Source organism: Melospiza melodia, chromosome Z (genome assembly GCF_035770615.1).
Source record: "Melospiza melodia melodia isolate bMelMel2 chromosome Z, bMelMel2.pri, whole genome shotgun sequence".
Classification (NCBI taxonomy): domain Eukaryota; kingdom Metazoa; phylum Chordata; class Aves; order Passeriformes; family Passerellidae; genus Melospiza; species Melospiza melodia.
The window spans coordinates 69,137,651-69,153,681 of record NC_086226.1 but is presented as its reverse complement, the minus strand read 5'-3'; the positions used below and the strand labels follow the sequence as shown (position 1 = coordinate 69,153,681).

The 16,031-nt window shown below is 39.9% G+C and overlaps 1 protein-coding gene across 2 annotated transcripts in view; it reads right to left on the bottom strand.

Moving 5' to 3' along the window:
- Positions 1-481: 481 nt before the first annotated feature.
- The window catches only part of SVEP1 (sushi, von Willebrand factor type A, EGF and pentraxin domain containing 1), a 118,556-nt gene continuing 103,006 nt past the window's right edge, over positions 482-16,031 (bottom strand). For both annotated transcript variants that reach the window (XM_063180814.1, XM_063180815.1), the window contains 5 exons: positions 15,538-15,708; positions 10,544-10,639; positions 7,292-7,387; positions 4,609-4,702; positions 482-3,033 (listed from right to left, as the gene is read on the bottom strand). In XM_063180814.1, the coding sequence (XP_063036884.1) occupies positions 3,003-3,033; positions 4,609-4,702; positions 7,292-7,387; positions 10,544-10,639; positions 15,538-15,708 (488 nt within the window). In that variant the 3' untranslated portion in view covers positions 482-3,002. The remainder of the gene's footprint in view (positions 3,034-4,608; positions 4,703-7,291; positions 7,388-10,543; positions 10,640-15,537; positions 15,709-16,031) is intronic.

The window sequence follows — 16,031 nt, the reverse complement described above, 5'->3', positions numbered from 1 at the left end:
CTTCACATTCTAAATCTTTTACCTGTTATGTAATATATGCTATTTGTTTAGAGGAGTCGTGTTTGAGTTAAAAATTTTTCTTCCTATTACAGTGATTCTTTACCTCATTTGTCCAGGAATATCCGCATTTCCATACCTTTAAAAATTCCAGTACTGGTGCCGAATAAAACAAGCAGTATCTCCTTCAGTAGTGAGCGAAGCAGGTTTTAATCTGCCCCTTCAAGCCAGTGGTAAATTTGGCCTTTACAGGTCTGCCCTCGTAGAGCAAAGGATTTGAAAAATGAGGTGCTAACTGCTTTTTTATCTGCAAATCCAAATCTGGACTAATCCATTACAACTTCTTAAGTTTGCTGGCAATTGTTTTGTCTTTTTGCTTAAGTGGAGGTCTATTTTTGTAGTCTTTTCCATCAGATCCTAAAGATTAATAGCTTAATATAATTGTTGTGAGGGTTTACAAAAAGAATACAATGTTGCCTCTATATAGGTACTAAACAGGGTGCAACTTTATTTACAGTGTAAAGTGCATCACATGGAAGTCGTTTAAAACACACAACAAGCAGTGACATAAATGACAATACAGTACTGGGTAGGGTGGGGAAAATATTCCAGCAAGTATCAAAACATCATCAATAGCACTAATATGACAGCCTCTAGTTTCAGCTATTCTGTCCTAACACCATATCTCCTTAAAAAACATGTTGACTGGGTTGATCCCAGGACTCCATGTACAAGTCACTAGTGTGAAGCTGGGGTGCTAAAAGCTATTCTCCAGCCCTAAACTGTCCAGCAATGTCCTGCCAGATCTAAGCACTTTCCTCACCACTGCTGTTCTGCTCTGGACATGACCAGGACAGAGTCAGAGGACACACCAGAGAAGCACACTGGAAAAGGGACAAAAACACGAGAATGACATATAAATAAAGATCTACTTTTCTCACTTATCCACTTTTTCCCTTGAGAAGTCCTGTGTTGCTCAATGCAGCTTTCCTTCATTTGCTGTTAAGGCAGCAAGGAAGTCAAGGAACAAAGTGACTACAAATGGTGGTGACTGTGTGCTGAAATGTGGACATTACTTACTGAACACCAACTTCAGTCAAAGCTGTAAACGTCGATGGCTGTGGAGCTGGGAGACAGAAGATTTTTGCTACATGCTAGCAGAGTTCATTAGAAAAAGAAGGTTGTGGGAGCTAAAACCACAACTCTTCAGCTGGTTGCAGCTCCCACTGGGAAGGAATCTACATTCACATTAATTTGATCCCCTAATGACTCCTATTCTTTACTATCTGTTTTTCTTTTAATGGGCTGAAAGCTCCTAATGGCTGACAACTTTGCTCGTTTCTTTCTTCTCCATTTCTGGTTTTAGGCTAACAGCCATCAGTTATGTGTCAGTATTTACTAGAGCCCTGTTACTGTAACTGTGAGCTTGTTTTGGTGTCCTATCACTTTCCTGTATCAGGGTTCATGCATAAAAGGAAGGTACATCCATGAAGTGGGGTGGGGCAGTTGTGCAGACTCTTAATCTGGAGGGTAACTAAGCAGGAATAGGAAGCTACAGAAGGTAAAATTTATTTCTCTTTTTCTTTCCCAATGATAACTGCAAATTACACTTTTCTGTTATTATTGGGAAAAATGGAGCTTCTGATCAATGACTCTTGTTCTGACTCTAAGATCTTTTCTCATAGATCAGACTTTGCTAACTGATAACAGTTACCAAACATGTGACTTTGAAAGGTGCAATGCATGCGATTTCTGTCTTGTCCACCACTCTACTTAATCATAAATTTTAACATTTCAGTTCATCAGAGCATGACTTAATGGTGGAACTCATGTGTGTTTTCCTCAGACACAGTGGGATCACCAGTCTGAGAATGAGAAATCTGATTATATTTGCTCAGATGTATGCTCTCAGTATTTCTCAGTCAGCTGAGCATTTCTGCCTGTGTGTGTTTAAGAGAGGTCTTTTCCAATTTTTTGAGGATTCTGCATAACAAAACCACAACATTTTTGCAAGCAATAGCAAACTTTCACTCATAAACCTAGCTGGTGCCTTCTCTCTCCATCTCAGGGACAGTAAGATATTGGGACTCAATCCTAAGATACCAAAAACATTCACCTAGCAGATACCTATGAAGAGATGTACCTCATTTATATAGGAAAGGGATGGTGGTTACAGGCAGGTTGTGAATCCCATGGCAAATGGAAGGTGCAAGTTTCAGAGATCCTTCTGCTTCCTACTGCTGGATCCTGGATTATTCAGCTTAGAGCTACACCTGAACAGCCTGTAGGTCAGAAAGCTTCAAAGGCTCTTGTTGGCTAGACTTAATCCATTCTTCTCTGAATGAGATGGTGTTCCCTCATCGCTTTTACTAAGAAATCTCATGTAAAGCTCATGCTGATGCCTCCCATTAAGTAACTCTCTAATGAAGTTAATGTCACATAAACTACACTACAGAATCTTCTTCTTATGCTCACCAGAAACTGTGGTTACAACGCAGATCTTATCACATGCAGTTATAATTTTTATCAACTGAAGTTCCAAGACAGGCCCAATGCAGAGTTTAGAGGCTCATTCAGCCTTGTGTAACACACTTTTTTGTTGAGTTGCTGGACAGTAGTATTCTTTGAAGCTCCTAAGCAGAGTTGCCATATTCTGTTTAATCATGGCTGGCAGTATAGTACAGTTTAATTAGCTTAATTAATGTAAGGAATGGGAGGGACTTCACCTTAAACAAGCACTTCCTCAGTGGATTGTAGGAATTTTTACATTTGTATGTGTATGACACCTGTGTAGCAGCATATATTTGATAATACTTTTATAAATGAAAAATACAGAGGATTTCTTTAAAAATTGAAAGATGTATCACAAAATAAAATACAAAACAAGGGAGCTGGGGAGGGGTGGGGGAAGGGAAACAATGGATTTGATTTACAATGCATTAGAATCCAAGCCTTGGTGCCTAGGCTGAAGAAAGATATCTGAATGCAGAATTGCTGCTCTGATGTTAAAAGGGATAGAATCCAGCCTTCCGCTTCCTGCATCAAAAACAAAGTGAAATCAGTGGTGTGCTGAACATATCAAATGATCAACACTGAGGCACAAGAGGATGGTGTCTGAAAGTATACCACGGATTAGAATGCCACAGCTCAAAGAGGTGGAGAGAGTGCCATGGGAAATAGAAATATCTGACATTTAATTTAAGTCGTGGCTCATCACACAGTAGTTTGGAACTAGTCTTATTCTGCATGCTGATAAAAACTTTGGGACCTTTCAGCTTCCCCTTATAAATCCACACCTTGTTAACTGCAGCAGGGAATCTCTGGTATCATGTTATTTGCCTGCATTTTTTTAGAATTCCTAGGAATCATATCCCATAAAGAGCCACAAGTAACTGAAGCCAAAACTTAACAAAATGTGAAACAGATCTCAGAGCTCATTTCTTTCTTCACCCATCCAGTTATGTTTGGGAAATGTCATCTCAAACACATGTCCTCCCTAGAAGGAACAAGCTGCTAGACCCCAATCCTCCAGGGCTAATGACCCACCTTCTGTACTCTGCTGCACAGAGCTATGGTTTTGGACAACAAAAGAAACCAAGGATAATCTGGTTTGGGAATAGCCTGAAACTTTTATCATGAGATAAGCTCCACTATTTTTGGCTATTATGCCTGCTGAATTTGGGCTTTTCTACTTCATGTCCTAAATGGATATACTACCAGACTTCAGATGCGTACCTTTCTAAAGCTGAAAGGTACTGCTTGTTGGCAATACATTTAAGTTGCTTCACAAAGGCACATATAATCACAGCTGACAATTGAACAGTATTTGTTTTGGACAATGTGATTTGTCAGTCAAGCATCTCTTCTATAGTTTTAAGATAAACTATCTATCAGAGGGATAGGAAGAAATGTCTGTCACTCTCTGCCCAGAAAGAAGAACAGAAAAGATTACAATGTCACAGGCTTCATCTGTTCCCTGCAGAAAAATAGTAATATTCATCCGGTTCTTATTTAGCTCTCCAGAATAATGACCACTGTGTTCAGCAAGAGGCTGTGTGAGTTGAGGTATACACATTTTTTGCTATCGTGGCCCTAGAGCTGCCAGGAGATTTGAACTTGGACTTGCCTCAGAGGCACCTTGTTGTACTCTTTAAATGATTACATCACTCAATGCTGGGTGTTAGATGACTTACATAAGTCATAATAAACATTGCATAACCCCAGTTTTAAACATGGACCTAGCATACAGTTCAAAATGAACACTAGTAAAGAGTAAGCCACCAAAATTTCCCAAAGAACATTCTGTATTACATGTCAAAACTCCACCTCCATTTACATAATGAAAAAATCAGTCTAAACATTGTGGGTTTGCCTCTCTGATTACATGTAAAGATAGAATTTTCAGAGTTTGTTACAAGTTTGGCAATCATTTTGCAGAGTACCCTCTAAGGTCTTTACATATTGCCCATGAAACTTGAGGCATCTAAAGGTTACTGATTTACAGAATCTAGAGATGCTCAAAATGTTAAAATTATTTGCTCATTCCTCAGATTTAGAGTTCAGTAGGATGTGATTCAGTCTAGCCCTGGGACAGTGCTCACTGACACTTACCTAGAGCAGTCAGGTCCAGTCCAGGAAGAGGGACAGTAGCACCGGTTTGGTCGTATGCACCTCCCACCATTTAAGCAAGGCAAGTGGCAAACAGCTGCACACAAACACACACAAATTTGCATTAATGAGCACATCCACAACAAGCTGATTTGTTGAGGAATAGTAGCAGGACACTGAAAATCCATCCTGCCTTATTCTGTTAAGAATGGGAAAGGCAGTCTGAGAAGCATACATCTGCTAAGTGTGATTTGACTCCTTCTACTACTTTTGCTGTCTGATGCATTGTATGAGCTGCCTGAAACAGCCAGTGGGTAATTTCACGTTGCCTTAAAAATTCTGTTGTTCTTTGATTCCAATTAAGACAACAAAGGAATGCAAGCAGAAGTAGGAGCAAGAATTAGAAGAATCATGAAATGAACAGGAATAAACTGTAGATTTTTTTTTTTTAAAGGTATGTGACAACTTAACACTAGCCAGGACAAACAGACACCAGACATGGGAAAAAAGTATAGAAAGAGACAGCAAAAGCAGAGGAAGCTGAAGGTGCGAAAGCTATGTGCAGATCAATAGCAAGCAAGGAGGAAGACTTCACGGAATGACACCCGTATGGAGTCAAGGAAAGGAAGTAGAGAATGACAGTAAGATCCTGAAAGACACTGGATAGCCCTAAGAGGTGAGACTAGTTGCAACAGGGCATTAGAAAAAACACCCTTGTCTGCCTTACAGGTCACGCTGAGCCTGGCTGAACATGCTTTTTTGTGACAGTCTAACTCAAGGGTATCACGTAACCAAACACAAGTCAAAGTTTCAAGTCTTCCTATCAATTTTGAGATTGAAAGGTAAAGAACCATACAGTTTATAGAACCAATTTAGATATACACTTAATGAGGTCCTTCAAACACAAACATTTATATTGCAGGAAATATGTGAATACTTTAAAGCATATAATGCCATAGTGAGGACAAAGTCTGGGTTATATTTTTGCAAGGAATATGCATTAGGGAGCACTAATTACTATGGAATGACAGGAAATAGAAATGAGTAGTCACAGGAATGCAAAAAACCTACTCCAGTTCCTCTGGGCCAAACAAGAATAAACAATGGCAGGAGGCTATTGTGATAGACCATCCATATACAATTAAGTGCACCAAGTGCATAATGTTGAAAATTACTTCTGATTTTGGAATGAAGCATATGACCAAAACATCGTTAGCTGTCACTGAAGTATTTCTCTATCACAGCAAAATGTCAATATCAGTAGCTGAAACAACAAATGATTTAAAAACTTCATAAGCAGTGTTTATGATGCAGATGCAGTTGTTCACTATAATTTTCCCTTTAGCTACTGAAAAGCAAGTCAAGCCTGTACAGATTTGAATGGCTGGCCAAAAAGCCAAGAAGCCATCTATCCTCCTCAAACACCTATTATAGCTGCAAAGCTTGTGAAATATGAGAGGAAATGATGCATTATGTGTTAGGTAAAAGTCCCTTCAAAATACAATAGTTCAGAGTGAAAATGTTCTCTCTGGTATTTCAATTTTCTGCAGAAGGATTTGGTTTGCAGTGTATTGCACAGCTTATCCCCCAGATTCACCATGCTTATCAGTTAAACAAATATTATGAACATTCATTACCAGAGGCATGAATTCCTTCCCAGCTCACCCCATCAGCTACTTCAAAGTCTTGCAGGAAGGCAAAGCTGGGCTTTCATGTTAAGCTCCTATTGTAAATCAGTTAAGGTACACCTGGACAATAAAAATACTGAAGAAACTGAAATACATGCTTAAAAATAGCTAATATTTGTAAGTGTTTAAGATTTAACAATGATTGAAAGATGTTTCAGTAATCAGTCAGTTGCTGAGTTTTATTGTCTTTTCACAGGGAAAAGTCTTTCAAAATCTGGTGTTTGTTCAGTCTTCATATGAAATCCCATATTCTAAACTCAGATTCAAATATTTTCCATAAGTAGAGCCAACCTCATCACACATAAACGGACTGGTTAGGCCACAAACCTGGACACTAGAATGACTCCCCTCCTACCTCTCACTATTTTTATGTGCTCCATGACCTTCACCTTCGGTTACGTACAAGTAAGAGATCTAGTAAAAAGAAGTGCACATTGAATTTGCTCAAAGAGCTTAGATGATACCTAATGTAAGGCACCTCTGTACAATGTATCTATTGAATTCAATCACCCTTAAATCGTTGCTTTGTTGTGCTCTCTGTCCTGATTCAATACCCACGATATATTGGGCATCCACCAAACCAGACAGCTATGTGGTGAAAAACCTCTGTAATACCTGCAGCTTGTTTGTGAATTTAATGGTGACCTGCATTTCCTGAAGATGGAAATGAAAATCATGCACCTGGAATTGAGAAAAATAGTTTTATTCTTCTCCTTGGAAACCTTTTCTCCTCTGCACTGCTTTTTGCAGAGAGTACTTTTGTGAATACTGTCTGTCCTTTTTGAGAGCAAGCTTTTCTGGTACTTTTAAAGACTCATCAGGGAGGGACTAGTCTGAAGGTAGTTTACAGCTGGGAACAGCAAATCCTCCAGGAACCTTATTGTAGGCCTGGGTTTTCCTGACAAGCTCAGGAGTTTTATGAGTCCCTAGAGAACTGTGCTAGTTATTGCTAGCAGAGTCCCAAAAAGTGAGAAAAAAAGGCAGGTGAGAAGTTTTACCCATATGGCAGCGTGATCCAGTCCATCCGAGGGGGCAGTCACATTGGTAAGGGGCCACACAGCGACCTCCATTGAGACATGGCAGAATGCATATTGCTAAGGAGAAGACAACCAGAAAAAATAATTATCTCCCATGAAAGCAAAGAATAGAGTGTGCAAGAGATGAGCTTATGTTTAACTAGAAACTCTACTGCCCCTTGAACTGTTTGCATGGAGTATCAGCAGAGCTGAGCAGGACCTACCCACCAGGCATGAGCAGCTTATACAACTGGCATGACAGACAGATATGACAAAGAGTAGTGGCAAAGAAATGGATAGGCTGCAGCAATTGCTGGAGTCCTTCAGGTGCTTGTAGGCTCTGTATTCATGGGAAATGAGCCAGGGCTGTTTGTATCTCGCATGTAATATCCACAGACATTGGCCACTTCTGTGATGATGCTAACAACACCAGTTCATGCTTTAATCACAAAAAAACTGGATTGTTCGTGAATTCTCTGGGCTTGCAGATGTAGCATCCAACACAAGTTAATCTGTGCCCTGCCCATAGAAAAGCACTTTGTCTAGGCCAGTGAAAACATGCTGAGACAGGTGAAACTGTATGCCCCTTGGGAAAGGCAGCTTGGATATAAGGCATTTTGGGTGAAAAAGGCTAGGGCTGGAAACTCTGGGGAAGAAACAAAGCACATTCCAATCAGCTGATGACCTCTGGACAGAGCAGCAATCGAGCTACACTGCTCCTAGGAGCAGATCTGAAAAATTCCCATGTGTTCATGCTTTAAGTATCTTCACAAAACTATCATCCCCACTCTGCTAAGTGAACAAAGTACTTGAGCGTACCTGCTCTAAGAAGAGCAAAAGTTGAGCTGGGTCTCAAATTTGGACCCTCAAGAGGCATTTCCAGTAGAGTTTAATACTGGGACGGTGGAGGGGGCTGCATAAGACTGAGGTATGGGTTCCTCTTCTGCTGCACAGCAGACATCAAGCTGAGCAGGTACAGTCAGCTTGGATAAAAAAATAATTGTGAACTTCCATAAGCCTCACAGGACTAACCTGTATCACCAGAAAATACTTTTCTAAATCATTAAACTTGTAGTACCATGCAAGTTCTTTAGAATGGTCAGGACTCTCTCAAGAAGATGAATCCTATCTTTTTTGTGAAAGGTACTGTGAACTACAAGGGGACTAAATTCTCTCAGTGTGCTTATTGTGGCTTGATACTGACAAGTCAGTGCTCAGTGCTAGTGCTCAAAAATTCCTTGGGCTTCCAGAACAGGCCCTCAACTTCAAAGACTAAAACTGTTTTTCTGTTCACTGCTGCACCTGGTTTGACAAGCAATGCAAAACTGGTGTTGTACTGACCAATTGTGGGAATTCTTTCCCCTTTTCTAACTATCTATACTAAAGTAAAACAAAACAAACCAAAAGAAAAAAAACAAACCAAACCCCTAGTGCCTGTACCTTCATGAAGTGTGACCTGCCTGGTCAGTTGCCAGTCTGAATTGGATGATGACTGAAATGGCTGGGATCATAAATGAAATGTCTAGTTCTGGAGAATGCTTCAAGTGTCATTACTGATGAAACTAATAAATTCAATTGTGGGATACCAAACACAATTTTTCAGACACAGGGTGCAAGCCTCTCCTGCTGACTGTGAGACTTACAGGACTCAGTTGCACAAATGGCTGTGGTGATACTGCCAGGCACAGGGACAGAAAAAGAGGAGCTGTGTGAATACACTACATAGCTGGAGTTTCCATAAATGCAAAAAGATAAAACTTGCTGAACCTCTTGTTTTCATTCTGTATCTACTACTAATTTCTGCCATGTGAAACTGACACTGTCACAGAGAAGACTTGAAAGCTGCAGAGATTCAGAGGACCATTTTAACACATGATACATCTTAAATATTTGAACCATATTCTTTTCCAAGAAGTAGACGAGAATGTGCACAATTTTTGTAGGTTTCCATATATATTGAGAGTCAGAGGCAGTGACTCAGATTTGGGGACAGTGACACCATCCCTGCTGTAGATCTTGGACATGCTAAAACCTTACATCAGGGCCATACTTGTCGCAGACATTTTTTCATAAAATCCTCTCTTTTAGGATTTGTCCTTTCTGGGAAGCTGGGGCCCCAGAAGAAAAATGTAAACATTAATTATCTGCTGATGTGGAATGTAACAGGAGCATCTGTGATTGGTCTTCTGTGAGTGTTTGGATTTGCTGACCACTCACGGGAGAGTTTGTCCTTGCTTTCTGCTGGACACAGAACTTTGTTATGGATTCTTTCCTATTCTATTCTTAGCTTAGCAAGCCTCTGCAACTTTTCTCTCTATTCCTTTTAGTATAGTTATAATGTATTATATATCATATATCAATAAATCCAGCCTTCTGATCATGAACTAAGATTCTCGTCCATGTCTCTCACCCTGAAGACCCTCTCAGGTCGCTGTAATACATACTGAATACTAAATACTAAATAAAGGCACCTCCTTTTCTCTCCACATAGGCTATGCCTTACTATATGTACAGTAATAAGGCTCCTCATGCAGCAGCTATGCCAGGCTGAAAGGGTTAAATCTCCCAAATTCCTTGTGCTAAGACCACCATGAAGAGAAACATGGATCAAACTGGCATCCCAATGTCACCCAGGGAATCTGATTTGAGAGTTAGATTTGGCTCTTTTCAGTGACAACAGTTCCAGTTCTCTAATAATTTGGAGATTCATGACAGGAAAAACCAGTCTAGAACTTGTGAGGGACAAGTTCACAGGTCAGGAGGGACAGCCTGGAAAATGTGACACATTACATTATTTGAACATGAACTGATGAGGTTCATAACAACAGACTGATAAAAATGGAAGCCAAGAAACTAATGTAGCCACCAGCAGAACGCTCACATCTCTTCTGTTCTAATCATTGTTCATTCCCCAAAACTATCAGGTATTGCTATTAGAAACAGACTTTCGAGAACTGAAACAAGGTGTTCTTCAACCACAGTGAAAGAGCACCGAGAAACAAAATCACATCAATTTAAAAAGTGCTTATTTTGCTTTGAAGATATAAGGGAACACTTATTTTTCTAGAAACAAGCCAAGTATATACCTTTCTGTTCCCTTACATTTGTCAAGCAGAATATATTAATGATTTTTATGGTTTTATCTCTTATGCCTCTTCTGGTTCACTGCAGTAAATTCATCTTCGTCATTACCAACAAAACCCTTAGGATTACAGTTAGGGATGGCATACATACGCTCTTCGCAGAGACGGCCCATCCAGCCATCGGGACAGGAGCAGGCATTGGGTCGCTCACAGACGCCGCCGTTCTGGCACGGGAACCGGCAGACAGCTGGAAACACCGTGACTTCATTACAAACTCTGGACACTGAATTAGAAGCCTAGTATCTCAGCAGTAACTTGCACAGACCTTTGCAGAATAAAGCTTAGAGCAGAACAAACAAATGCAGTGAAGTTCAGAAACATTGCCTGGTTTTGATTTCAAGGGCTACATCATCTTCTGGCTCTATGTGTTTGATTAGGTACTGTAAGCAAGAGTGTGGAATCATTAAGATAATCAAAAGACTGTCCACAGAAAGAATGAAAATGTAGACATATTTATAGTTGAATAAGTTATTTGGATACTGTTTCAAGGCTGACACTATTCTTTATCTGATTTTCCCACTAACTTTTGTAATACAAAATTAAAATACCCATACACCATAAAAACCTAGTACCCTCCTCATCCCTTCACCCAGGCCTTCTACATTGACTCTGGAATAGAATCAAGCTTTTTTCTAATCTTGGTATGAAACACCAAGATAATGCCATCTGACATACACTGTCTAAAGTAAGATTAACTGTGTGATAGAACAGGCAATTTTTACTGCACTATCATCCACCATAATGAGAAGTGACCAAAAAGGGTGCAGCAGTGGCACAGTAAGTATTCACCTTTGGAACTCAAAGTATGACTACAAACCTCGCCAAGCATTCACACTGACTGGGGCTCCTCGGCTTCCGTTCCTATTAATATGCACCTGATCATGAAAGTGAGGAATTTGGAGTGGAGTCTGTCATGCTGGGCCAATGTGGTGCCTGGGCTGGACAGACTTTGGACTTCTTTGTCACTTCGATGACACTGTACCATCTCTTGTCATACACATCCAGGGAAACCAGGTCTACTTTAGAAAACCAGGTGAAAGCTATGCACAAACATGTTATATTTAAAGATCATTGGAGAAAGCATGATCTTTCTCATGTTGGTGTACACACCATATGGAGAAAATAAAAAATTGCAGCTTCAAGACAATATGACAGAACAAATAAGTAATAAGATTGACAGTAATCTCAGGAAACACAATCTGAACTCCTAATTGCATCTGAACTGCTATTGTTAGTTAGTTATTAGGTGAGCAAAATATGCATTTAAGCTTTGAGTGTTTGTTAGCATTCAATACAAACAGTGGACTGGCACACTGAAACACTGTTCAGACCTGAAATCCTCATTGGGAAGAATGAAAATCTTTCCCTCAGAGAGACAAACTTGAGTCACTCCTGTAGCTAAGCCATGCCAAAATGCAAGATACAGCTTGGAGTCTGTTGAAATGAGGCCAAGGCTCTGCCATGTTATTTTTCAGTCTCAAGAGCCTTCCCATCAAGTGTCAGCTGATAATGAGAATGGGAAGAGATCTCTGAAAGATTAATATAATTTACAATATTTTAACAGTGATTTTGAAAATTTTTGTTGTAAAAACATCTATTACTACATAGACAGCTTGTCTCTGGGTGTTGACTAAAGCAGAATAGTGTGCCAAACAGGTTTCTTTTCTGCAGTGGAAGAATCATTTAAAGCTTTGTGTGATCTACACCACTTAAACAATATTCCATGAATGTATAATGGGATGTGAGGTACAATATTCATGTATAAATGATATCCTACATTAAATTCAAAGCCCACGAAATAAGGTCTCTGAAATATTCTTCCTCTCTGTTAATGTAGAAGCTGCAGATATTTCATGAGTTACAAAAATTGCTCTGGATGGCAACTCCTTGCTAGTCAGTAATCAGATGTCAGGTAGAGATAGGCTTTTCCTGGGTTTCTGCCCAGGTCCTGGTTGTGAAACTGAATGAGAATGTATCATCCCTAGATGTGCACTTGTTATACACCAATTTAGGCAAGCAAAGACTACTTGTCTGTATCTGTGAGGATTACGCTTATCATCAGACAAGACTAGAAAAATGGACTGGAAGTTAAGCTGAGATCTCTTTTTTATTTTTTTGTCTATTGTAAAAACCACGAATGCAGTCCTGATGTGCTGGGGAGAGAATAGAAAGTATCAACTGTGACTTTAATTTATGGTAGCAAATCTCACATCCATGGTATCAATCTTTTGACATCCCCTTGTAAATTTATTGACACAGGACAAAAAAGCATTACTCTGCTGCAAGTCAAACGTGTCAGAAGGGGAAAAATAAATTCTGTTATCTGTTTTCAGCTTTGCAAAATGCTTCCTTGTGGTTGCAAGTGAACAATTTCCCCAGGCCCCAGCTTCCCTCTCATAATGTTCTTATTTGCTGATGGGGTACAAACTTTCTTGTTGACAGCTCCACATGGACCACTCAGAGTCAACAAGATGTGAAGAGGGCAAACAGACAAGAGTTTTAGAGCACTTCAGAAAGTCAGGTAAGGAGTCAGGTAAGCTGCACGCATCTGAGCAGCCTAATGAGTCCTGCAGATAATTACTATCAGCAGATCCAGGCTAATACTTCTCACCCCTGAAACTCAGATCAGAATCTGGTCAGCAACCTCTAACCAGCGGTGATTCAGGCAAGTGTGGCTGTGGTGAGAGCTCTTCCAAAGAAGTCTGCTTTTTAATTATAATATTTACATTAACAAACCTGTTCAGCTGGGTCAGAACATTTCAAGCAGGCTTAGAACATATTAATAATCAACTCACACAGCCATAAACAAGAAATGCAGCATGAGTCATTACAAAGAGTGCTTTCATGTAGTTTCTGATGTAGACCACAAAGGCTTGGGTCCTGTAGGACTTTTGTTAGGAAAATCACTCATATGAATCATAAAGCAGTTTTGAAAGATCACTTTGACATATGTCATGAAAATGCAGGACAGTCCTCTCAGAAACTCAGCGCATCTTTAGCTCTTTTAAAGTCTCCTTTTAGAAAAGAGGAGGGAAATTGTTATTCCCCTCTCTTAATACACAGATTATTCTGCTTTGTTTTCCACCTTCATCATGTCTCCACCTCTTCACTGCATTTTTTGAAATAATTTTTCCTTAATACTTATTCCTCTGAACAGTCCCAATAGATATTGCAGTGTTGCAAACAGAATGTTTGACAGTGCTTTGCAGATCAACCCTTCTTGGTCCCTGGTGACCTTTCTTAGCAGACAATTGCATCCCTTGGCATAAAGGAGTTCTTTGTAACTAATAAATATTAAATAAGAATAAAAAGTAAAGCTGGTGATATTAAAAGGACAATTGAAAAATCCAAAGTGCTACAACTGGAACAGATATTATCCAAATAATTTTGCTATTGAATTCTAGCTTAGGTAAAGTAGCTATTATGCAGAGATCCCTTGAATTCTGTAGCTATCACAGTTTAGAAATACAAACTTTTTAGAAACAGCCTTGTGCTTTGGGAGCGCAAATTTCCAAAAGCACTTTTGGACACATCATGATAACTGAAGTAACTCAGTTGCTTTTCCTTCAAATCTTCTCTACTTGCTTGCGTGATGGGTAGTTGTTCATGCCAGTGGCAAGCCATGGTCACAAATCCAAGACAAACCTGTTTCTCAGGAAAAGTTACTCTACTCCTGAAATATTCAGGAGTTGCAAACCCTCTTCTTTGGTTCTGGTTCTCAAAATGCTCTACTGATCCATGATTTTTAGGCAAGACATTGTAACTATCACATACAGGAATTTAGGGGAGTGCCTGCTTTCATAGAGTAGGGTAACTCAACTTATTTAGCTATTAACATTCAAAATATTTTACTGTCAGAATTCATATAAAAAAACTGATGAGGGGTCCATGATTTGTCAGGCTTAGCACAGTATAGAATCCTCTATCTCAAAATGGCTTCTAACCTGAACAGAAACTCTCTGAAGAAGGAAGAAATGTTGCTTGTATTTTGATATGGGGAGCTGAGACTTGCAGGAGAGGCTGACCTGACAATTCAGATAATGACTCCAATGCTCCCAGGTGAGTGTCCTTGAACTTTTCTTCTTCTGTGTGAAGAGGAATGGGGCTGGTCGTGACTGGCCACTGCTGTGTTGTAAGGTTTTCTGTTTTCTCAATAAAACACCTAAAGGTTGATTTGTCATGGTGGCTGTTCCACAGTCTGAAATAAGACTTCAGGGTGCAGCTAACTCCCTGCTCCACAGCTGCCCAGCAGCAGAGAGCAAGCCACGCTTCTGACATGGAAATGGCAGATGACAAGATCTCTTCCACCAAAGCCCTATGACCCTGAACTCTTTTGCTGTGACTCATCCATGGCTTTCAGTTAGTATTTGAATATGCTTATATATGTTTTTTATTGTTGAGCTTATTTTCTCTTCAATTCTTTGTTTCCCCCATTTTCTGTTCAAAACTTTTTATTTATTTGAATCTTCTAAATGGAAGAGTTAACTCTTGGCTTTAAAAAAGTGAATGTTTTAGCTCAACAGACCAAGAAATAACAAATACCTGCTGATCTGCCAAGTGTAGAAAGCCTGGTATATTGTTAAATCTATGGATTTTCTAGAGGGCTCAGTGTGTATTATTTAGTGAGCTATATCAATCTACTTCTTATTGCAAATTGAATTTCAGGAGCTGCCACACTTTAAGCATAGTGAGGGACTAAGAACCCATTTGTTCTATTTTGGTTTCTGCAGTGTTCAGTTTTTGACTGTGAAAAACTGACTGGCAGTGCTTTTCTGAAACAGGTTAGCTTGTCAAGGAGATAACTAGCTCTGTCACTTTCTTGCAAAAGATGTCAGGAGAAAAGATACTAGGTGTGGGATACAACGCTGTAGCAAAAGAAACCCTAAGACTAGCTAGGACTAAAGAAAAAATTATGGAAGCCTCCTCTTTAAACTGGAAATAAAGCAATAACATGGAATTAAGTGCCCTGAGTGGAAATATGACTGCACTAAAACTAGCAAAAATTTCACTTTTTATTGCACCTAGGATGACACTTCTGTGTTTATGGCAAGTTAAGCTATCATTCTGTTAGTAAAAAATACTTACCTTTGCAGGCAGGTGGTGTTGTCCATGTTCCATTTTCCAAGCAAATACTCCGCAGGGGCCCCTCCAGCATGTACCCACTGTAGCATGAATAGGTGATCATGTCTCCATACTGATAGAAGCTACCACGAATCAGAGCATTCTCTACATGAGCTGGGGGACCACAAGATATCTCTAAACAAAAGAAACCATCCAGATGTTGGTGACCTGCAGAGCCTACATGACACAGATTTTAACCCTGGAGACAATGCTGTTGGGGGCGGAGGTGTCACGGACACCTTCCAGATGGTCAATCAGCAATGGAGTCCAAGGATCCAGACAAACTTAAGAAGTGGGCTCATGAGAATCCCATGACGTTCAACAAGGCCAAATGCAAAGTGCTGCACTCAGGTCAGGGCAATACCAAACGTGAGTACAGACTAGGAGAAGAAGTCACTGAGAGCAGCTCTGAGAAGGGCTTGGAGGTTCTTCATGGTGAGAGGCTGGACATGAACCAA